The 21,567-nt window shown below is 37.4% G+C and overlaps 1 protein-coding gene across 4 annotated transcripts in view; it reads left to right on the top strand.

Annotated features, from left to right (window-relative positions):
- Positions 1–9,117, top strand: part of LOC113438464 (transducin-like enhancer protein 1) — a 79,553-nt gene extending 70,436 nt beyond the window's left edge. For all 4 annotated transcript variants that reach the window (XM_026703843.2, XM_026703841.2, XM_026703842.2 and 1 more), the window contains 4 exons: positions 6,324–6,471; positions 7,093–7,243; positions 8,203–8,279; positions 8,561–9,117. In XM_026703843.2, the coding sequence (XP_026559628.1) occupies positions 6,324–6,471; positions 7,093–7,243; positions 8,203–8,279; positions 8,561–8,668 (484 nt within the window). In that variant the 3' untranslated portion in view covers positions 8,669–9,117. The remainder of the gene's footprint in view (positions 1–6,323; positions 6,472–7,092; positions 7,244–8,202; positions 8,280–8,560) is intronic.
- The last annotated feature ends 12,450 nt before the right edge of the window (positions 9,118–21,567 follow it).

Here is a 21,567-nt window from a genome sequence, read left to right as displayed (position 1 = left end):
TGACAAGCAAAGTCAGTTAGGATTTGCTTAATGACTGTGATTCACTGTTGTAATTTGCTTAACTACCACCTTAAAAATGTCCATATAATTGGTCTGCACTTGCTTAACAACTGAATCCCTTAGCAACCAAAATTCTACTCCCAATTGTGGTTGTAAGTCAAGGAGTACCTGTATAAAATACAACATAAATCTATTGGTATGTAAGTACAAATAATTAGTGACTGAAGGATTTCCCATTCAATTAGCCTCCACCAGGGATAGCTGATAACATTAAGAGTGAAATGATGGCAAACTTGTTACATAATTAACCTCTTTTATAATGTGCTTGATCAAGAGTGGATCCTCTATTGACATTCTTCATCCATTTTTCCATCATACTTTAATAGCTTTTCATTCTCTAGTGGGCTCTTTTAATTTGAGTTCCTACTGCACCTGACCTCTTAATTCCTCAATCATCTTTCTTAATTCAGTTACATGTGGGCCTTCTGCTTATTTTGAACTATTACTCCACTGATGCTGGCTTCAGGCTCTTGCGTAGCTTTGTTTGTTGACATATGCTGTTCTTGATTCCATATTCTTAAGAACAATACATAGTCCATTTGATTGATTGATTCATCCATATTTTTATATTTGTGTCAACAAAAATTGAAATTAAATTGAAATCACAAGAGCTTCAAGACCTGACTCTGTCAGTTGGCTTGGGGCTCCAAGTGGGGAGTTTCACACTGCAGGTAATTGATAGATTAATAACAAATCCCACCTCCAACCCACCACTTATCCTACTCCCTCCCTCCCCACTTTTAGTTAGGGTTGAGAATTTGTATTTTTATATTTTTGTAGTATTGTATTTGTAATATATATGGGCTTTGTATAATTTTTATCCTTTTTAACATCGTAAGTTGCCCAGTTAGCCTGTGGTAAGATGCGTGGCTAATAAATTTAATCAATAATAATAATAATATTGCTCCAATCTGAAAGATATGATGCTGTGTTCAAAGTCATAGGATCATATCAATGCAGCATTTAAACACATCAAAAACAAGATGAAATTTCTCATCAAGGGCCAGAGTCCAACTGGAATAAGATGCTTGTCAGGGTCCTTCCAAATAGCAGAAGCTAGATGTATCTCCGAATGCAGCTTATGAATGCAATAGGCTGCCATTTTTTGGCTCCTCACCCTCCCTCTGCTTATGACGTATGGCCTTAAAAACACCTCCTTTGGTTGCCTGGGGTAGGTGGGGCAGAATCATCTTTTTTAAAGTAGTCTGTAGCCAAATGTCATGCACTGAACAGCCTAATCCATAATAATCAGCATTTTGAGGTAGATTCAGAAACTTACTGGCAGCTTCTTCAGGGACCATAGAATGGCAGTAACTCTACAATCCTCCTTCACAAAATGTAGGTGCTGAATCATTTACAAAGGCAGTAGAGTGTGTTGGAATAGTAAAAAATGTGTGATTGTGAGGGCCATCAGAGCCATGTAATCCAAGTGGTGCCATAACTTGCATTTCTATTTTAAAAAATGGGCAAAGGAGTCCTAATTTCTATTTGCTGTCCAAGCAGGAATCATGAATCTAGGTGGACCAACAAAGTATAAACTAGATCTTCTGGGATAGGGATCCCCAGTTCGGAACTGGGCTGCGGAAAGTATCGGGAGAACACATATTTGTGTGCAGCTCTCCTTTTGTGAGCAGAGGTGCTTGTCTCATGCATGCAGCTCTCCTTGTGCAAGTAAAGGGTGCTTGCACTCAAGTGCCACTCATCTGCCACTCGCACAGAACTACCCCCTCTTTCCAAGCCAGGACGGTTGGGGACCAGTGTTCTAGGGGAAGTATAACCCTTGGTAGATATTTCTGGACAGCCAAGATAGTTATGAATGAGAAGCAACTCCACTCAGTTACAGACAGTTTCTTGGTACCCAGTCTCTTACAGCCACCAGATTCTGATTCAAAACTTCCAAAGCTGGTTGTAGCTTTGTATAATTGAATATCAGCATGCCTTAAAATAATTAAAAAAAAGAGAAAAATGCTGTCTCGAAAGATTGCGAACAATTGGTTAGACTGGTTCTTCTACCTGAGTGGATTGTTCCATTTAATAAATATGATGAAAACTCTGTTCTGTACTTATTCCAATGTGAAATTTCAAAGGGTCGGTCTTTTCCCCCATGATATTTGACATCAGTGCCACTACAGTAGGAGCCCGTCAGGTTGGAGGGTTAGAGTCAGTGGTGGTATGTTCCGGTTCGGCCCAGTTTGGCTGAACCTGTAGTTTAAAAAAACCAAAAACACCTCATGATCAGCTGAGAGGAGAAAGAAGAGAAAAGCACAGGAACGGCCCTTCCACCTACCCCTGTGCTTTTCTTTATTCGATCAACTGATTGGCACTGCAGGCCTCAGCTGGTGTGGGGAAAGCATGTTAGCTGCATGCGCATGCACACATGATTACCGAACCGGTAGTGAAACATGTAGTATCCCACTGCTAGTTAGACTTATGGTTGAGGTTAGGGTCCAATATCAATATTAATAAATGTTGGTTTTTATAAAGTCCCTTGCTGTACCTTTCCTCTGCCCTTCTGTTGTGGTAAATGCCTGGCCTCTTCCCCAATTCTGTTCCTCTTTCATTTACCACCTAGATCAGGGGTCTCCAACCTTGGCAACTTTAAGTCTTGTGGATTTCAACTTCCAGAGTTCCTCAGCCAGTTTTGCTGGCAGAGGAACTCTGGGAGTTGAAGTCCACAAGATTTAAAGTTGCCAAGGTTGGAGACCCCTGACCTAGATATCCCATTTGGCCATAATATCCAGGGAATTTCTACAGACTTCATCAAACTCCATTCCATCTTCACCATTCAAACAACTTACTATCATTTATCCACATAGTCATGCCTTCTGCTGCACATTACCAATTTTAGGCATTTTTGCCTACCTACCTGCAGCAATGTCAACATAGTTCCTAGTGGCACTCATGCACTACTGCACTCAATGTACTATAGTAAGACAAGTGTTTCTACTCTCCCTGGTTCCCTCTTCCCATAGTTTGGTCTTCTTCATTTCTCCCTACCTCTCACCTGGGAGCTGAATTCCAAAGTCCACCACCAGATTAGCCTGTTCTTTCAACTAGGCTTCCTGGCCATTTCAGGTTCCTTCCATTCTCTATCTTCAGCCAGTGTCAAATCAGCTTGGGTTCCTGGATTGGCTTTCTACTGCTCCCATTACTTTTCTAGTCTCTGATCCCAGATTGGTCTCTCAGTGTCGGCTGTCATCACAGCCTCTACCTCTGTTATCCACCTCTGTCAGAACACGTGTGTGTGCATGTGTGTGTATTTTCCTGATTGGGCCTCCTTTTTCTCTTTAGTGGCTGCTGAAATAATAATGGCAGCTGCTGTATTTTCCATTTGTGACCTTAGTGACTGAGGCCATCAGAAAATTGCTAACCTGAATTATCCCTAATTTCCTCACCACTGTCTGACAACTCCAAATCTTATGGCCAAGTTTCATGATTCAATTTTGTGTCCATCTATCTCCAATAACACATCCACCATTCCTCACCTTTTGGTCTGACCTTCTGTCAACAACTTCTCATAACATTTAACATTTTCTCACTCTTTTCCTCACAACACAATCCTATTATTCATTTTCTCATATGTTTTCATCCCCCATTTCTACAAATTCTCACTGACAATTAGACTGGATGCCTAATTCAACCCTAACCCTCTTGCTAGCCAAAACAGTTCCTACCCAAGGCGATTAAAAACTATAACAAAACTTCCATTTATCTGCACTGTAGTCTGGCACCAACTCTCATTGTTTTGCCTGCCTTGTTTCATGAAACTTATTGAAAATTTAAAATTACACTTTTAGAACTCTCTTCCTGTTTCCTTAGTGTGAAATCAAAAACCTTTCTGTCATGATACTTTGAATACTAGCTTGACAGCATCTAATCTTGGTGGTCTAGGAGCTTCAATCTCTTGGCATTAAATACTTTGTATCATGATAGGCTAATCCCCCCAAAAAAAAACACACTTCAATTTGTTAAATGTAAGGCTAAATTTAAGTTAAGTACATTTAAAACTATCCTCAAATAACTGTCAACTGTAAATGAATGAAACAGCTCTCAAACAGTTCACTTACCTAAAGGATAAATAAAAATAAAAATTAGCTCAAATAATGTTCTGCTTTTCTTGATGCCTTTGTTGGTTTCTAGTCAGGGGTTTCTCCCTTCTCCCTTGGCTTCTTTTTGCAGACAATCTCTAATATTTCCAAGCTTGCAAGGCCTGGTGTGTAATTAGCATAATGCTCACATAAGTAATTTCCTTTCAAGCCTTCAAGATTAAAAGAAAGAATGTTTTGGTACACCTTGGTGGGAATGCTTTGGCAAGGCAGAAACTTTTAACAGTCCAAAATAGCTTTGTAATATAACAGTGTTTGGTGGACCACAAAACCAACTATTCATATATCACCAAAAAAAAACCTGGCAGTGATGCACAATAAATCTCAGCAAGCACAGCTGACATTTGCACCTGCCTTCATAATGAGAGACTATTTAAAGCATCGGCATTTGGCCACTTAAGCATTTCTGGACACTTACAGACTGAATGAGTCATCTTAATTACAAGCAGAAATGTGAACCCTATACTGATGGGCCAAAAATCAAATTAATTTAAGTTCTGCAGCTTGTGTTTTGTTTTTAAAGAAAACGGACAGCTCTGTATTTAATTTATTCTTTTTTTTATGCCCATAAAGTAGAATAGTAAAAAGTTAAGACTTTGAAAACTGAGTCCCTAACTTCAATCTCTTTTTTTCTTTCCTCCCTTCCTCCTGGTTCCTGGCTGATACCCATATTCATAAAGTTATTTAATAATATTGATGCTATCAACTAATACAATGCATTTCTGCTTTTGCAATGCCAAATTTTCAGACACATACAGTGTATGCATGCTTATTTATAAGCTATGGCATCAATACATTTAGATGTTTGATTTGCCCAAGAAATCAGGTTAAGTTGAAATAGTTTGTCAGTTACCACCTTTGAATATAATTTACACTGCACTGTGCATTATACCGGAAAGTTTTGGCCAGTATTTCAAGCGGAAATTATTATTTGTATCTGCCTTTATCTTCTGTATCTCTTTTCCCCTTCATCATCTGTAATTACAATAGGTTTGGGCTTTACTTATGCAAGTACTAATTACACAGTAGATCAGATCCTTTGAAAAGGGAGTGTGGTACTGAAATATAAGATGTGTATATTGGAAAAAAGACAAAACAGCAATAGAACATTTTTTGAATTCTTTCATGGCTTTCCTTTTTGAATAATAGTCACTTTCCTTCAATAGCCTTGGAACTTTTTCACTACCTTAGAAAAACAATCTGAATCAGCATTGACATTCTTAATTTGAATTTTATTTTTGAAAATGCAACTAAAAATAGTAATGTGACATGGCCTCAAGTGGTGGCAATAATTATTCCCTATTGGTTGAACTTTTTGTGATTCATTTAGCCTTACCTGCAGTCAGTACAAGTTGTAGAAAAACTCCTTTTTTCACTTTCCGAAAGACAGTGCTCCTCTAGGGCTTATCAAGCAGATTCATAGCTTATCCCAGGATAGTTCTTCTTCAGCTACTATTATGACATGGTACTAAATCTAATTGTTGATGGGGGAAAAAAGCAAGTCTTTTAAACATTCAAGCTTAGGATTTAATATATACTTGAGTAAGTTTTTATTACTGAGAACAAGGGGTTCCACAGATAAAATTTATACTTAAATTATAACTATTTAAAATGTAAAATGTTGAACAATGATGACAGACTTAGGTCAGAGTTTTGCAAGGCTTAGTCAGGACGTGTTTCTTGATAGCTTCCTCCTTGTGTTTATGTAGCCAAATCCTTTAAACATTTTTTAAAAAATGTCCTTGATTTGGCAGCTTGACAAAGCCTATAAATAACTGGCTCTTTCTGTGAGCCAATTTGTCTTTTGTATATTGAGTTTAGCTTGGTAATCTGTTCAATTTTATTTCCAGGTGTTGCAGTAGTGAATTACAGCTTATCAAAGAGTCTTCCACCTTTTACAGATCAATGCACACATATGTTTGGTTCTCATTACCCAAATTTGCGGCTCATTCCATGTGCTTTGGCACCTGCAAAAAAAAAAAAAGCTTGCATACAGGGAGCTCATTTCACAGTAGGAAGGGTGCAAGATTGCTGCTTCATGCACATTAGCTAATGCAGAGAAGATGATACTCAGGCAGAATCCAAAACTAACAACACAACAGTGTTTACCTTGAGTTCTGGCAGGAAATCATTATTCAATCTGGTTTGTTTTATCAGGCAATTCCAGGGCCACACAGATGGAGCCAGCTGTATTGACATTTCTAATGATGGTACCAAGCTCTGGACGGGAGGCCTGGACAACACTGTCAGATCCTGGGACTTGAGAGAAGGAAGGCAGCTCCAGCAGCATGACTTCACATCCCAGGTGTCTTTTATTTTCTTTAAAGCATTTCTAAGACAGTGAATAATACACATTTCAAATCCTTCATCTACTGGGTACATTTAGTAACTCTGGGAGGAGACCAAACATTTGTTCAGAAGTACTGCTTAACAGTGTTCACAGTTTAACCTTATTATCCATATAGGTTGCTATAGTCTCAAACTACTATTAAGGAAGCCATTTATTAAGGGATAAAAACCACTTCTAACAGGATGTATTTAGGAATTTATACCACCTGTTTGTGACAATTTCTTTGAAATTTTTTTTGAATATTTCCTATACAATCTTTAAAACTGAGTGCATATATAAATCTTACTTGGCATTTTTCACTTGGGTTAGGTGAAAACAAAGGAGAATAAAATGCAGCAAAATGCTTTTATAGGTGACAAGCCTGTTTAGCACTAGTCCACATATTCTGGAATTAATATATACATATTATAAATGTATATTGGTCCTGATTTTTAGCTCTAAATCATCCTATGTTTCACAATATATATACAAAGCAGTTTCTATTTCTCTCTCCCTCCATCCCTTTCTTTCTCTCCTTCTCTCATTGTTTACCCTTTTTGCTGGGATTGTAAATAGCTCTCTGTTTTTATTTTAAAGATATTTTCCCTTGGCTATTGTCCCACTGGTGAATGGCTGGCTGTGGGAATGGAAAGCAGTAATGTGGAAGTACTGCATGTAAATAAGCCAGACAAATACCAGCTTCATCTGCATGAAAGCTGTGTGCTATCACTCAAGTTTGCATACTGTGGTAAGTTTGAGGAATAATGTCTAACAGTCATCAACATTTGTATAAATTAGCTGCAGCTGCCCTTAAAAGAAGAGATGCCACTTGAATATTTCCATTCCACTTTGCATTAAGAAGTAGAAAATAAATGTAGTTCTCTTCTTGGTGGTTCTCCCAGCAAGGATGTGAGAAGGCTTACAAAATAATAATATAGCAGATAGAGGCACTGTACAATATTTTTAACCACCTGCAGAAAGTTTGCAAATTTGGAGTACTCTTTGACTTTTAATTCCTGCTGGATCAGTACATGGAGTTTTGTTTTTTTTTGCCAATTTTAGCTGATGTGCTAGTTGCAGCCTTACTTGAAATAGAGGGCATGACTACAGTGGTCCATGCCCTTATAATTTGTTAAACTGCCACAAATACTCAGCATGGGGCCACTTTTTTTTTCCAATGATGTGGTTGGCCATCTGGGATGACTTCTTGTGGAGTTTTGTATGTCTTTAACATTGTCCTTTTCTGAAGGACTTTGAGGGCGTTGATATGCTTTGGTTTTATTTGTCAGATAAAATGTAATGCAAAATGTAAAATCCCCAAACCAATAGTTACACCGGTCGGATCCCACCCCTGGTTGAAGGTCCACAGTTTTGATACTCACTGGACCAGTTAGTTATGACCTTTTAGTTAAATCTTGCATTTCAGTCACTTCATAAGGATACATCACTTGAAAAGTTGATTTCAGAAACTCCATGGGTTATTTATGCCAGCAAGCATTTGTCAAAATGAAAAGTTGTATTAAGTTTCGTGAAGTGTTCTTTGACACTTTTCCCTACTTTCTGTTCCCCTTGTCCTCTTCTCTCCCATGTGATGTTTTGAGTCACAGAGTTGATTGTATTAGGAAACAATTCAGAAGAGGGCTTTTATGAATACAGTATATGTCTATATAGTATATCTAAATGTTCTCATTAATGATCATTTTCCAGGCAAATGGTTTGTAAGTACCGGGAAAGATAATCTCCTAAATGCCTGGAGGACCCCATATGGTGCCAGTATATTCCAGGTAAGAACTATAATTTGCATATAAAATAAGTTTAAAAACAGAATTCTTTTGAAATGGGGGGGTTAATATTACCAGTACCATTACCAATACCTTTTCTGCTGAGCCAGGAGGTTCAGGGAACTGAGCATAGGCTTATTTCAACCTTAAAAAAGGACATGTTACACTCACATTAGAATTTAAATCCAAAACTTGATACATTGTGGGTAGGAGCAAGGGAAGGTTTGTGCATAGGTGTGAGTTCAGGCATATAGACCCTTATACTTCTGTTTCTTCTCTCCTAGTCCAAAGAGTCATCTTCTGTGCTCAGCTGTGATATCTCCGTTGATGATAAATACATAGTTACCGGGTCTGGAGACAAGAAGGCTACCGTCTATGAAGTTATCTACTGAGAAATTGTGTTGGAAACTTAAAAAGAGTTGAACTGGGCCAAAATGATTTTAAACTGTAGATGTAGAAAGACTCTAATTTTTTAAAACGATGAAACGAAGAACTTGGTTCCCACATCTTCCCACAACGCTCCTCAACATCTAGCAAGAAGGACTAACGTAGCATAGTTTTAATGGATTTTTAACAGCAGAGTCTGTTGCAGCCTTTTGGGGGCCTCCTTTTATGACATCATAGAATCATGCTCATTGCTTGATGATGTGGGATGACGTTTCAGCACTTGCGGTTCCACCTGCATTCTGTCTTGTGTAGAACAGTGGTATCTTGGATAAAATTGTTTCCTGGTTTTTGCCTCTTGGGATATGGGTTTTTGTATGTTTTGTTGAAGATCAAACATTTGTATAAATTGTAAATATATTTGGTTTATTACAGTAAAGGCTTTAGTATCAATAAACAGTCTCCTTTCTTTCCCCCACCGATGCCCCTTAAATAATTTAAAAGAAAAAAAAAGGCAGCATATAGTTTAAAACTTAGAAGCTCGGCTAAAACTGGCAAGTATTTGCTCAGGTTTTCTATTTTCAGCACCTGTAAAGTTTATTTAGGGATGTTGAATAAGAATTCATAGTTCATGTTGACAACCAACAAAAGTAATACAGAACTGTTCGGAAATATATGAACATATTTATAAAATGTAGTACTCCTATTACTGATAGAAAATAGTAGTTTACAACACTGCATCAGAAAATGAGCACAGGGAGTTCTTGACTTAAAAACAAAATTGAGTGCAAAATTTCCCTTGCTAAGCAAGATAGTTGTTAAGTGAATTTTGCACCATTTTATGATCTTCCTTGCCACAAGTAAATCGCTGCAGTGTTAAGTTAGTAACATGGTTATTAAGTGAATCTGGCTTTGACCGTTGACTTTGCTTGTCAGAAGGTTGTAAAAGGTAACCACACTGTCATAAATACATGCCAGTTGCAAAGCATCTGGATTTTGATCACATGACCACCAGGATGCTATAATGGTGGTAAGTGGAAAAAATGGTCCTAAGTCACATCATCGTAACTTTGAACGGTCACCAAATGAATGGTTGTAAGTTGAGGATTACCTGTAGTTGAGGCCCTTCCTGCTTTTGAGCTATTCCATTCTTCTGTGAGTTTTGCTACTTTGAAAGGATATGAATACAGTTAAGGTTTTACGAAGAATTTGCTATAATAGAAACTGCAGATATACTGTGCTTCAGATCTGAAGCTGAAAAGGTGAGCCAAATGCAGATTTACTGGGACTACCTGGGGAGCCCAGGAAAAGGCATAGCTCACCTAAAGAGGTGCTGAGAGATATGAAGTACATGTCTATTCCCACCCTGAATGACATTTTTGAATCCAAAATGCATTTCTTCAAAAGTTAATGTGCATTTTGTACAACTGGTACACAAGATAAATTTAATCATATTAGAAGAAAAAGAAAACGTTTGGGTTTTAATGTTAATTTTGTTTCTTGAATATATCTGCCACAACTTGTGATAAGTAACCAGCCTCTCTGTCCTGATTCAGAAGAATTTCACCTGAAAATCAAATTTAAAAAAGATCTCCGAGCAATGTTGGCTTAACTACGGACATTTTCCATTTGGGAGCAAATTTTCTTTCTGGCATCCAGTGCCTGAAAAGACGTTTGTTTTTTTTTCTTTTTCAATTTACATGCTCATTCTGCTGAATCAATTTTATAGTAGCATGAAATGATAATAGTTCTAATATATATAACTTTGCATCTGGAATATAAAATATTAAGTATTCTTGATGGCCTAGATGCATTGCCTTTAAAATGAGGACAGTGTCTCCATATCAACAGATTCGTAATAGATGTACATCTATATGAAAATGGCTGACTGAGTTTTTCATTTTGATATGCCATTTTTGATGCATGAGGTTCCCACATTTCAACCACTTTCAAATCCTGTTCTGTATCAAGCTATAAAAAGGTAAATATTTCAAATTATCCCTTTTTTTTTCTCCTGCACAACTTTACTGCTCATGAACAGATGGTCTCTATTTATTTTTCGGTGTGTTTGTACACAGCAGGATACTTAAAACCTTAAAAAGAGTTTATGGGTGTTTTTTTTTAATGTTGGAAGTCTCGGTTCTTTGGATGGACTAATATGGAGATATCTCCTGACTTAGGCAGCTTAAATCAGCATGTAAGTGTTCTGCTTGAAGATTTTTTTTTTTTTCAGTTGCAGAAATGGAATTGCAGATTTGCTTGTTTTTGTAGTATTTTTTTCTCTCTAACAGACTGAGGTCCCTAAATATATAGGTAGTCCTCAATGTATGACCAGAATTGAGCCCAAAATTTATGTTAAGTGAAAATTTTGTTTTTTACGACTTTTCTAGCCGTGTTTGTTAAGTGAATCACTGCAGTTGTTAAATTAGTAAAATGGCTATTAAGTGAATCTGGTTGCCCCATTGACTTTGCATGTCAGAAGGTTGCAAAAGGGAATCACATGGCCCTGGCACATCAATTGTCAAGTATCTAAATGTAAATCCCATGACCATAGGGATGCTGCAACAGTCATAAGTTTGAAAAATGGTCACAACTCACATTTTTAGTGCCGTTGCAACTTCGAATCATCACTAAATGAATTGTTCTAAGTCCAGGACTACTTGTAGCATAATATGCAATAACAGGACAAATTATCTTCTGTAAGTAATGTTACAGAATACAGCCCAATTTGGACAGCAGAGGATGGAGTCACTCTAGTGGGGCGGGCAATGTAGAAATGTGATACTTATAAAAATAAGTAAACAAACTTATTGTTTTACTTATTAAAAGGATATAAAATATTGCTTGCTTAGTGAAAAATAAGTAAAGAAATAAAAGGAAACAATTCTAACCCTAATAACTCCAATAAACAGATAGAGATAGATACTCATCAGCGATCTCTGTATAGATTAGCTTAGTGGTGCATCTATTCATATCTTCTTTCTATCTATAGTTGTCTAGTTCTATCACAAATATTCCCGCTACATGAGGATTGCTTTTGTTTTGGAAATCCACACAGCCAACAAGCACTTATTAGCAGCAGAAAGGGCCCGTTGTTTCTGCCGCTCCCAGGTTCTGCTCTCAGAAAGTAGCTGAACATAGCAGCTGGAGACCGTATCCTGTGTAAAGCATATACGGAGCTGGGTTGATTCCAGATGCCCAATCAGTACTTCTGCTGCTGGTGCTATGAAGATAGAATTCAGGAGTAAAGCAATGCCTTCTTCTCACCCACAAACTTCTAATCATTTTTTTTTTTAATTTGGGGAGGTAGACCCAACATTTCTGGAGTAAATAAGGTTGATTTGAATGTTCTTCAATTTAGGTAGGTTTTGTCTCTTTAACCTATATATGAACTTTCATACTTATATATACTGCAATTCTCAGAAGCATTTTTGTACATGCCACCTGACTTTCCTGAAGCAGATTAGTTGACTCAAGGAGTCAGGTCTTTCTAACTTTCAGGGTAAGCGTCAAGACTTTTCCTGTTTTTCTCTTCTGTAAAGGCTATATATAGTCTTTTGTGTTGTATTGAGATCTGCTTAAATCAGACATGGTGTTGTGCTATAAAAGCTCTTAAGTCAGGGGTGTCCAACCTTGGCAACTTTGAAGGTGGACTTCAACTCCCAGAATTCCCCAGCCAGCATTGGACACCCTTAAGTGATTTAGAATCAGATTGTGAGATTGTGTCAATTTGCCTAAGTACTATCACGTGGTTTCTTGATGATAAGCTGTTGGTACACAAGGACATTTAACCTAGAGTTTGGAAGGGACTTTCTGTAATCGTAGCATTTAATTTGCTATTCTATCTCCCTCTGTGGTTTGTAATTTAAATTTATTGATTATTCTTCTACTGATTTTTAATATTTGCAGCAATAAGAGAAGAGTGGAGTAGAAAGTCTGATGCTCATTAAAGTTACTAAATAAAGCATTTTCTGTGATATCTGCTACCTCTTAAAGAAACTCTATTCCACGCATTCTTTTCACCCATGATCATTATGAAATATTAGACAACACCAGTGGAAGGTCTATTCCCTGGTTTGCAGGAAGCATCACAGAGCACCCGACATATTAATTTTTGGATAATACAGTATTGATCCAGTCCTTGATAGGAAGATTTGATAGGCATAACCCTTGTTAGAGGCTGGTGTGATCATACTTAGCTCTTATGTTTTTGTCTTGAATACATGAGGATGAAAACCAGTTCCGTAATGCAATGGCTGAATTCACTGCCTGCTCATGTTTCAGGGTGCTTTAGGGGCCAGTTCACACAAGAAGGATTATCTACTCACAAATCAAATCCCAGGCAGGAAATTATGCAATTTAGCATATGAGAACCAGCTCAGGCACATTCATTTTGCTGTAGGTAAAGTTTATCTTGTATGAAGTAGTCCTTGTAGACCTGAAAGCTGAAGAAGAGAGTTTCAGAACTGAATATAATAAGCCCTCATCTTCTTTCAATGATTATGCTTAATGACAAAAAAAAAATTACCAAGCAGCATGAGAAGGTCACAGTGGGAAGTTAACCCATAACATGGAAAACTACAAAATCACTTGTTACATCCCAGAGAGTGAGCTTAATTTGTTTCAAATCAAATCCATCTGTTCATTTCACACGCTTTGTTCCACTTCCTTGCAGCAATCCACAGTGGAGTACTCTGTTACTTTAAAATTGGCTGCAATTATGATAAGCTAATAACTCTTTATTTTGTGGTTAACTGCATCAAGATATTTGGATCACTTCCAAGCTCTCAGTTCATTCTTCAGAATTATCCAAATCATCTATTGGGCCAAGTGTTCACAGAAAAAAACCTAGGTTTAAAATTAATGCCCAATTTTAATATTTATAAATGCTATATTAATGCTGTCATTCAGTTACTTGCTCCTAATTAATCAGCCATGTATTTCCTCTTAATGTGAGCATAACCTTAATGTCGGGCTGGTGTTTGGAAATGTCATTCATGTATTACTGGAGAAAATTACACATTAAGATTTTACTCATCCGGTTCAAGTACATCTCACTCTTTAACGTCCCTTTCTTCTCTTGTGCCCCTTCCTCCTGCAAAGTTAGTTCTCACCAGTGTTGTGCCTGTGGAAATGTATTTAGTTAAATGTATTTACTGAAAGCTAAGAAAAATTCCTTCTCTTACTACTGCAATGCACTCTATATGGGATTCCCCTTGAAGACTGCTTGGAAACCTCAACTGGTGTTCCAGAATGCAGAGGCATGCACAGTAAAGGGATCCACTAGGTTTGTCCATTTAACACCTTGGCTGCGTGAGCTGCACTGGCTTCCAGTTTCTTTCCTGGTGCAATTCAAGATGCTGGTTATCACTTTTAAAGTCCTGTATGGCACAGGGTCAGTTTATCTGAGGGATCACCTTTCCCTAATGACATGTACCCATCCCACCAGGTCAGATAGAATGGGCATGCTTCTAGTCCCTTCCCCTAAATATTGCCATCTAATGGGAGGAGGCATGTTTTTTCCATGGCAGCCCGTGCCTTATGGGACACTCTGACCTCTGAAGCAAGACCCCACCCTCCTAGCCTTCTGTAAATGTTTAAAGACCAGCCTACTCCCCGCTTCCCCCAAGTGCTGGAATAAGATTGGGTTACCACACATTAAAAGTTTGACTTGGAGCCAGGTTTCTGAGTATTTTTAGAGTTTTCACATCTTTAGTTTTATATGTTGTTTTAACTGTTGATTGGGAGCCCCATCCCAATTGGTTAGAATTGGGATGGCTATTCAAATGTTTTAAATAAATAAATCCAACACTTAGTGGATTTGATCAGGAACCAAGCACGTGAAGATTTAACTCTTTGATCCACTGTGCCCCTAATAGCAATAGCAATTAGACTTATATACCACTCTTTATAGCCCACACTAAGCAGTTTACATAGCCTATTGACCCCAACAACCTGGGTCCTCGTTTTATTGATCCAAGAAGGATGAAAGACTGAGTGAATCTTCAGCCCATCCTGATCAACCCCGGACTGAGGGCAGAGTTTGCCTGCAATATTGCACTCTAACCATCATGCCACCAGGCCTCTTGGTTCTTAAGATTTTTTTTTTTACTTGCAGTGTACTGAAGTGAGGGTGTGATTAATTGTCCTCATATTGCCACCACTTTGAACTGAGGGGCAGGACATTACAGCTAAATTGGATCTACTCTAGGAATGTTTCTGTGTTCTACTTCACGTTTAACAGGGGTACTTCAAGACTTCTTAATGTGAAGGACTTTCAGCTGCAGGTGAGTCAAAATGTAAATTACTCCAGATGTTTATTCCATTAACCATGATCCACTTAATTTCATTTCAGCTTCCAACTTAAGTTTCCTATAAACTTCTGTGCAAGTGCAGCTGTTTGTGTGTTTTTTAATAATTACATTTAGAATGGTAATTACAGATTGCCTCTTAATGGTGTCTGAGTGCAAGTCTCTAACTTTTCCATGCTTTGAAGAAACAGCACTTCATTAAAAAAAAATACCCAAATCCAAAACAGGATATTAAGCTCTGTATGATTTAAAACAGAAGAATTGTTACAAAAGGCTGTTTTGATGTCTTCATTATAATTTTGTGTTTTTTTTCCATTGGTGAAGTAATTAGGCTCCTAAAGATAAAATACAGTGTAATTTTATATTTTTCGCTCTCAATAGGAAATATTTATTCCATGGGGGGGGGGGGGAATTACTTCAGCTCATTTACCTTTTTTGTCTAAAGTTCTGAATAGCAAATTCTCATGTTTCTATTTAATTTACAAGCACTGTTTTCTGCCCCAAAGAAGTATATTCGACTATATGCTTCCTTCCTCTTAACCATACATGGAACTGAACTGTAACATGAATTCATATAAACATTTAATATAAATATTTCTTTTGTATATATTTATTAAACAGATTTAATGATACAAATGTTGAAAATTAACACACTTGCTAATGGCAAAGCTTTTATAGAGCAGGGTTCACTATGAGATACATAGACAGTTTCTCTGAATTACCAGTTATGTATTTGCCTGAATAGAAAGAAGAAATAATAATGCTGGCAGTGAAAATGGAAAGTTTTCCACATCATGTTTCCGGTGTGGAATTTGGAATTCAGATAGGGTCATTGAAATTGTTTAAGTTTCCTGATAGAATAGATTGATGTTCAGTCACATTCAGAGAGTAATTAGGACTGCAGAAAAAACAATTACTACCAACCTGCCTTCCATCGAGGACCTGCATATTGCACGAGTCAAAAAGAGGGCTGTGAAAATATTTACAGACCTCTCACATCCTGGACATAAACTGTTTGAACTCCTACCCTCAAAATGACTGCTATAGAGCACTGCACACCAGAATAACTAGACACAAGGACAGTTTTTCCCCAAATGCCATCACTCTGCTAAACAAATAATTCCCTCAACACTTTCCAACTATTTACAAAGTCTGCACTATTAGTATTAATCTTCTCATCATTCCTTATCACCCATCCCCTTCCACTTGTGACTGTATGACTAACTTTGTTGCTTGTATCCTTATGATCTATATTGACTGTTTCCTAGTATGATTTGATTGCTTATTGTATCCTATGACTATCATTAAGTGTTGTACCTTACAATTCTTGATGAATGTAGTTTTTCTTTTATGTACACTGAGAGCATTTGCACCAAGACAAATTCCTTGTGTGTCCAATCACACTTGGCCAATAACAAATGCTATTCTATTATATTCATACCATGGTCTTGCCAGCCCACAGAACATCCTTTGTCCTTCAACATCATCAGTACTAATTCCATAGCTAACTTCAATTTTCTTTTGTTTTTGTTTGTTACCTTTGAGACTTTTTGATGCAGGTAGTCCTCAACTTAGGATCACAATTGAGCCCCAAACTTCTGTTGCTAATTTAGACTTTTGTTAAGTGAATTTTGTCCCATTTTACGACCTTTCTTGCCGTAGTTGTTAAGTGAATGACTGCTGGTGTTAAGTTAGTAACACAGTTACTAAGTGAATCTGGTTTCCCCATTGGCATTGTTTGTCAGAAAGGTGCAAGAGGTGTTCACATGACCCTGGGACACTGCAAGCATCATAAATATGAGTCAGTGAATTTTGATCACATGATGATGTGGTTGGTGCAATTGTCATAAAAGCATGAAAAATGGTCAGTCACTTTTTTCAGTGCCGTGGTAACTTTGAACATTTACTAAATGAACTGTTGTAAATTGAGGACTACTGTATTTTATGTAATCCAAGAAAACAGAGATAATTATATGTATTTAAGAATTAACACAATCCAGATTCTGAAGCAAACAGATCCCTGGAAACTGTCGAGTAACTCTGTTCTTCTGTGCTCCTGCACAACTCTCTTTTACACAATTTCCCGTCTTTTTGTCTGTGCTGTGTCAGTCTTTAAAAATCCAGCCTTTGCCATTAAATGACAGTACAATGAATTTCAACTGTGGTTGCAAATCCCCTCGGGGGATGACTTGCTGCCTCTTCAGAAAACTGATTGAACAATATGAATGACTATGATATCTGAAGGCAGACTCTGCATTTCCCTATTTTGAATCTGAACAATGTCTAGGAAGCTATTTGAAAGGCCGTTAAACCGCTAATCACATGCAATCTATTTTGTAACCGTGGGTGATATGTGGTGACGGCAAATTCAGATGGAAGGAGAATATGAAATTCAGATAGCAGCTTGAGTGATTTGGGTTAGCATGGGGCCCAATAACACTACAAAGCTATAAACTCTGTCGATCTAGATTGCCCAGTTAGGTGGCAGAGATGCAATTTGTCTCTTCTGAAGCCGCCTGCTGCTTGCTAGCTCCATCTCCTGTCACAGCCTATTAGCTCCCTGAGAAAATTGGTGGGAAATTGCCTGCAGATTGCAGGAAATTGCATCTCCAGGCCCTGGAAAAAAAAATGTAGGATAGCACAACAGTGACCCTCCCAGAGCAGCTATTAATACAGCAAAAGCTGACCTTTGGCTTGGTGTGAAACGGCTTTGCTATTTATTGAATAAAGGGTGTATTATGTGCGGTTGCAGGAAGGTACAAATTATTATCCCCTACTACGTGGGTAGTGGTCCTGCTTTGCTGAGCTTTTAAGTGTTTCTCTTCTTTGAATCTTGGAAATGGCAGAGAAGAACTGTTTTTAGGACCTAGAGCACAAAACCTCTTGAAAGGAAGACTGGAAGAATTCTTGGGTTTGTTGTACCTTTCAAAAATGCAAAGTTGTATATATCAGGGCACCATCCCAGTGAAGACTGACCCTTTTCTGTTTTTCCTCTTTTCTCCTGTGATTTGAATGCTAAAACAAACTCACTGCAGCTACTTCCGTCTCTTCTTCTCCCCCATCAACATCACCAGGGATGGCCTTGGCTAATTGATACTACTAGAATTAGGACATTCTTAAGGGTGGATTTTGTGGAATTAAAAAAAGTTTATATCAAATATTCTTCCTTTGGAAAATAATAATTTTTCTCCACTTAATTGAAAATAAGCCAGCGTATGCTAAATAGAACTTAATTTTTAATAAATTGCCTAGATTAAAAAACATCTACTTTCTCTGCAGATAGAAAATGGCAGTTAACTTCCTGGTTTTTGTTGATCCCTTCAATGTCTTAGTATGTAATGATCTGAGTTCACCTTCTTCATTCTCACATTCTTTATAGTAAGAAACTGGCTGGCAATATTAAGGCTAGGTTGGCACACAGGAAAAAACACCTGTCCAGAGCATGTCTTGAATGAGCATGAATGACATGGAGAATATATTGCATGCCTCTCATTTCCATAAGTTGGATGGATAATTACTTCCTAGATATTTAAAGACTCAGTACATAGAAAATAAAATAACACTTTGGTTGAATGCCAGATTACACTTCTACTCTGCCATTTCCTCTCTTCCCCTACTCCAACATAAGGACCTCCAATGATGTCCACTAAAAATTTTTTTGCACTGAGTATAGACTTGTAACAAATCTGATCATTCCGAAACTTGATGTATTTGAAACAGAAATGAATATTGATTGGCATCTATAGATTTTACAGTTCTTGCTTGGCATGTTTAAATGCTATGTATAAAATTATAGATGAGTGCCTCAATTTGAGACATATAGCCTTATCCATTTTTATCCCCAACTACTTCTAAGATAGGTTCGGGTACATACTTCCTTGGTATCCCATGGGCCTATGGGTCCTTGATCTATATAGCTAGGCATTTTGTATGTTTTACTCTAAAAGAACATCTGCTTCAGGATCACTAGTAGAATCCATATAAAAGCAATTTGGATTCGTTTCTTCCACATTGTCTTCCACATTTGGCTAAGTTAACACCCAAATCTCACATATACTAACTTGGGTTTGTTAGCCATGTCCACATATCAGGCTAACGAAAAACATGTATTTTAAGAAACATAATAGTTATGTTCACACAGAACACAAAGTGAAAGCCAAACAAAAGGTGACATGTTGAATGCCTAAGTACCTATATGTAATACGTATGTCAGCAATGCTCTCTTCTATAGCAAATGTCTTCAGAAAATTAAGCTTTTCTTAATTATATCTTCCTAGTCTAAGCAGAAAAATACTGGGTCTTACGATTCTCAACAATTGTTTTTTCAGTGGAAAAGAGACTGTTTCAAATCTCAATAAATCAGATTCCATGCCAATCCATGAAGAATAGAGGAAATGTTTGATATTAAAGCCCGGGCATCAGTTATATTATTAAAATAAATAATGTTAAAACAAGTCTTTGTATACTCCTATAAGGCTATATATTGGGGACCATCTAATTTACTGTAATCCTTTTGCTGGAGCTAAATGGAGAAAGGATCAGGACTTTTTTCCTGGCAGGACCAGGATAATTATAGGAAGAAGTCATTGGGATCATTCAGCAACTCTTAGTTAATACTTATTGAATTATTGAACAAGAGAATGAATGATCAAATATCCCTGAAGTATCAATGCAAGTTATGTTAGGATGGCTTCAATCTAAATGGAAGGAAAATAAATGCTTCTGGTATCCCAGCACAGAAAAACTTAATCAGATTTGTATTAATGAGGTTTTATCATCAGAAGCATACCTTTTTGAATAAATAACTGTAGAAATATATCTTGATGTTAATATGCATTGACTGCAACATACTCAGTTTTCTCACCTCCTAAAATTGTGCTTATGATGATTATACATATTCAGAGCACCATAAAGAACCAAGTAAAGACAAAGAAGAAAAGATAATGAAGAATCAGTTTAAAATACATTTTTTTTCAGGGAGTCCATCAGAGAATAGTGTCTTAATCTGGCAATGGAGCAGAGGTGGTATTCAGCAGGTTCTGACCAGTTCTGGAGAACCGGTAGGGGAAATTTTGAGTAGTTCGGAGAATCGGCAAAAAAACCTCTGACTGGCCCGCCCCCATCTATTCTCTGCCTCCTGAGTCCAAGATGATTGGTTGGGTCTTCTTTTGTTGCCTTGCACAGGAGAATAGAGCTGGAAAGTAGGTTAGTGGGGTAGGGAGGGAATGGGGATTTTGCAGTAACCTTCCCCTGCCACACCCACCAAGCCATGCCTACAGAACTGGTAGCAAAAATTTTTGAATCCCATCACTGCAATGGAGCCTAAAAAGACATCTCATAAACATCTGAAGGGAGAAATAATGGGAAAACCTTTCCTGACAATGCTCATCAGATTTTAATAAGCTGGCAGGTTAGTATGGAGAAAATAGACCTTTAAATATATTGGTTAAAAGTCATATGTTGATGCTAAATTCATATATTCATTTTACTTCTTGACCCCATTATTCAGCCAGGTTTGTTCAAAGGGCTTTTGTGAAGACAGAGCTGGAGACAATCACGTCTACCAAACCTAAAGGAAAGATAGACCATACATGAAAAAAGAAATAGATCTTTATAGGATTGCATATTCAAATAAACAATAAATCCTGAAATCCCAAAATCTCAATGTCAAAATGTTATACAGAATTCTACCACAATCATTTAGTTGCAAAAATCTACATGCAAAAAATGTCTTACATGAATAGTTTTAGCTTTTCTATATTTAATAAACATGATCTAGAATTTTAGTATGTCAACATAACTGCAAATGCTTCATTGCTTTCATTCCAGTGAAATTCCTTGAACCCCAAGTGACTCATTACAAGAAGATGGCTGTAATGGCTGTGATTACTAAGTATGGTTTGCATTCACAGCCAACAGAACTCTTCTGTTTACACAACTCTTGGTTAGGGTATTTTCCTCTCCTGCATGCCATTTTCAAATACTTGCTATATCTTTATAGCTTTCTGGATGAGAAAAGCAGATGCTTCTGGTTCTCCTGCCTTCTTTCCCTACAACTGATAGAAAATTGTATAAAATCAAATGCCCTTTTTCATGGAAATGCAATGCACATTTAATGGCAGAGTTATCTGAGCCACCTCATTGCTTCATCACCAGAACAGGCAGGCAACTGTTTTTGGAGGGCAGAAATGAACAACATGGCTCTTTATTAATTCCCCACTCGCCTTCAGAGTGACTTCCGGGTAGGTTTCTCTGTCTGCTTATGAATAACACTTCCTGCCCATTTGGAACAGAGTACTTAAATCTGTTGCAGGCTTAGCACAGCACAGTCTAGTGACTATTTTGCAGAAGAAGGACTGCCTTTTCAACTGAGCCATTGGTTACCCTACACATTTACTTTGTGATTTTAGCAAAACCAGCAAAATTTCCTCTACCCACAATCAGAAACCAACTCTACGAATTCTAAAACAAGTGAACCTTTGACTCTCTGGCATTCTTCTTTCATTCAGATTTTTATAACAGGCAGAATCTGTCGTTACCACCCTGCCCTGTAGATCCCAGTTACCCTCCCCTACTTATATCAAACATTAAAATGC

Source organism: Pseudonaja textilis, chromosome 2, assembly GCF_049901715.1.
Source record: "Pseudonaja textilis isolate UNSWEBS1 chromosome 2, rPseTex1.2, whole genome shotgun sequence".
NCBI classification, from domain to species: Eukaryota; Metazoa; Chordata; class Lepidosauria; order Squamata; family Elapidae; genus Pseudonaja; species Pseudonaja textilis.
The sequence above is the reverse complement of the archived record's forward strand: the minus strand, read 5'-3'. Positions and strand labels throughout refer to the sequence as shown.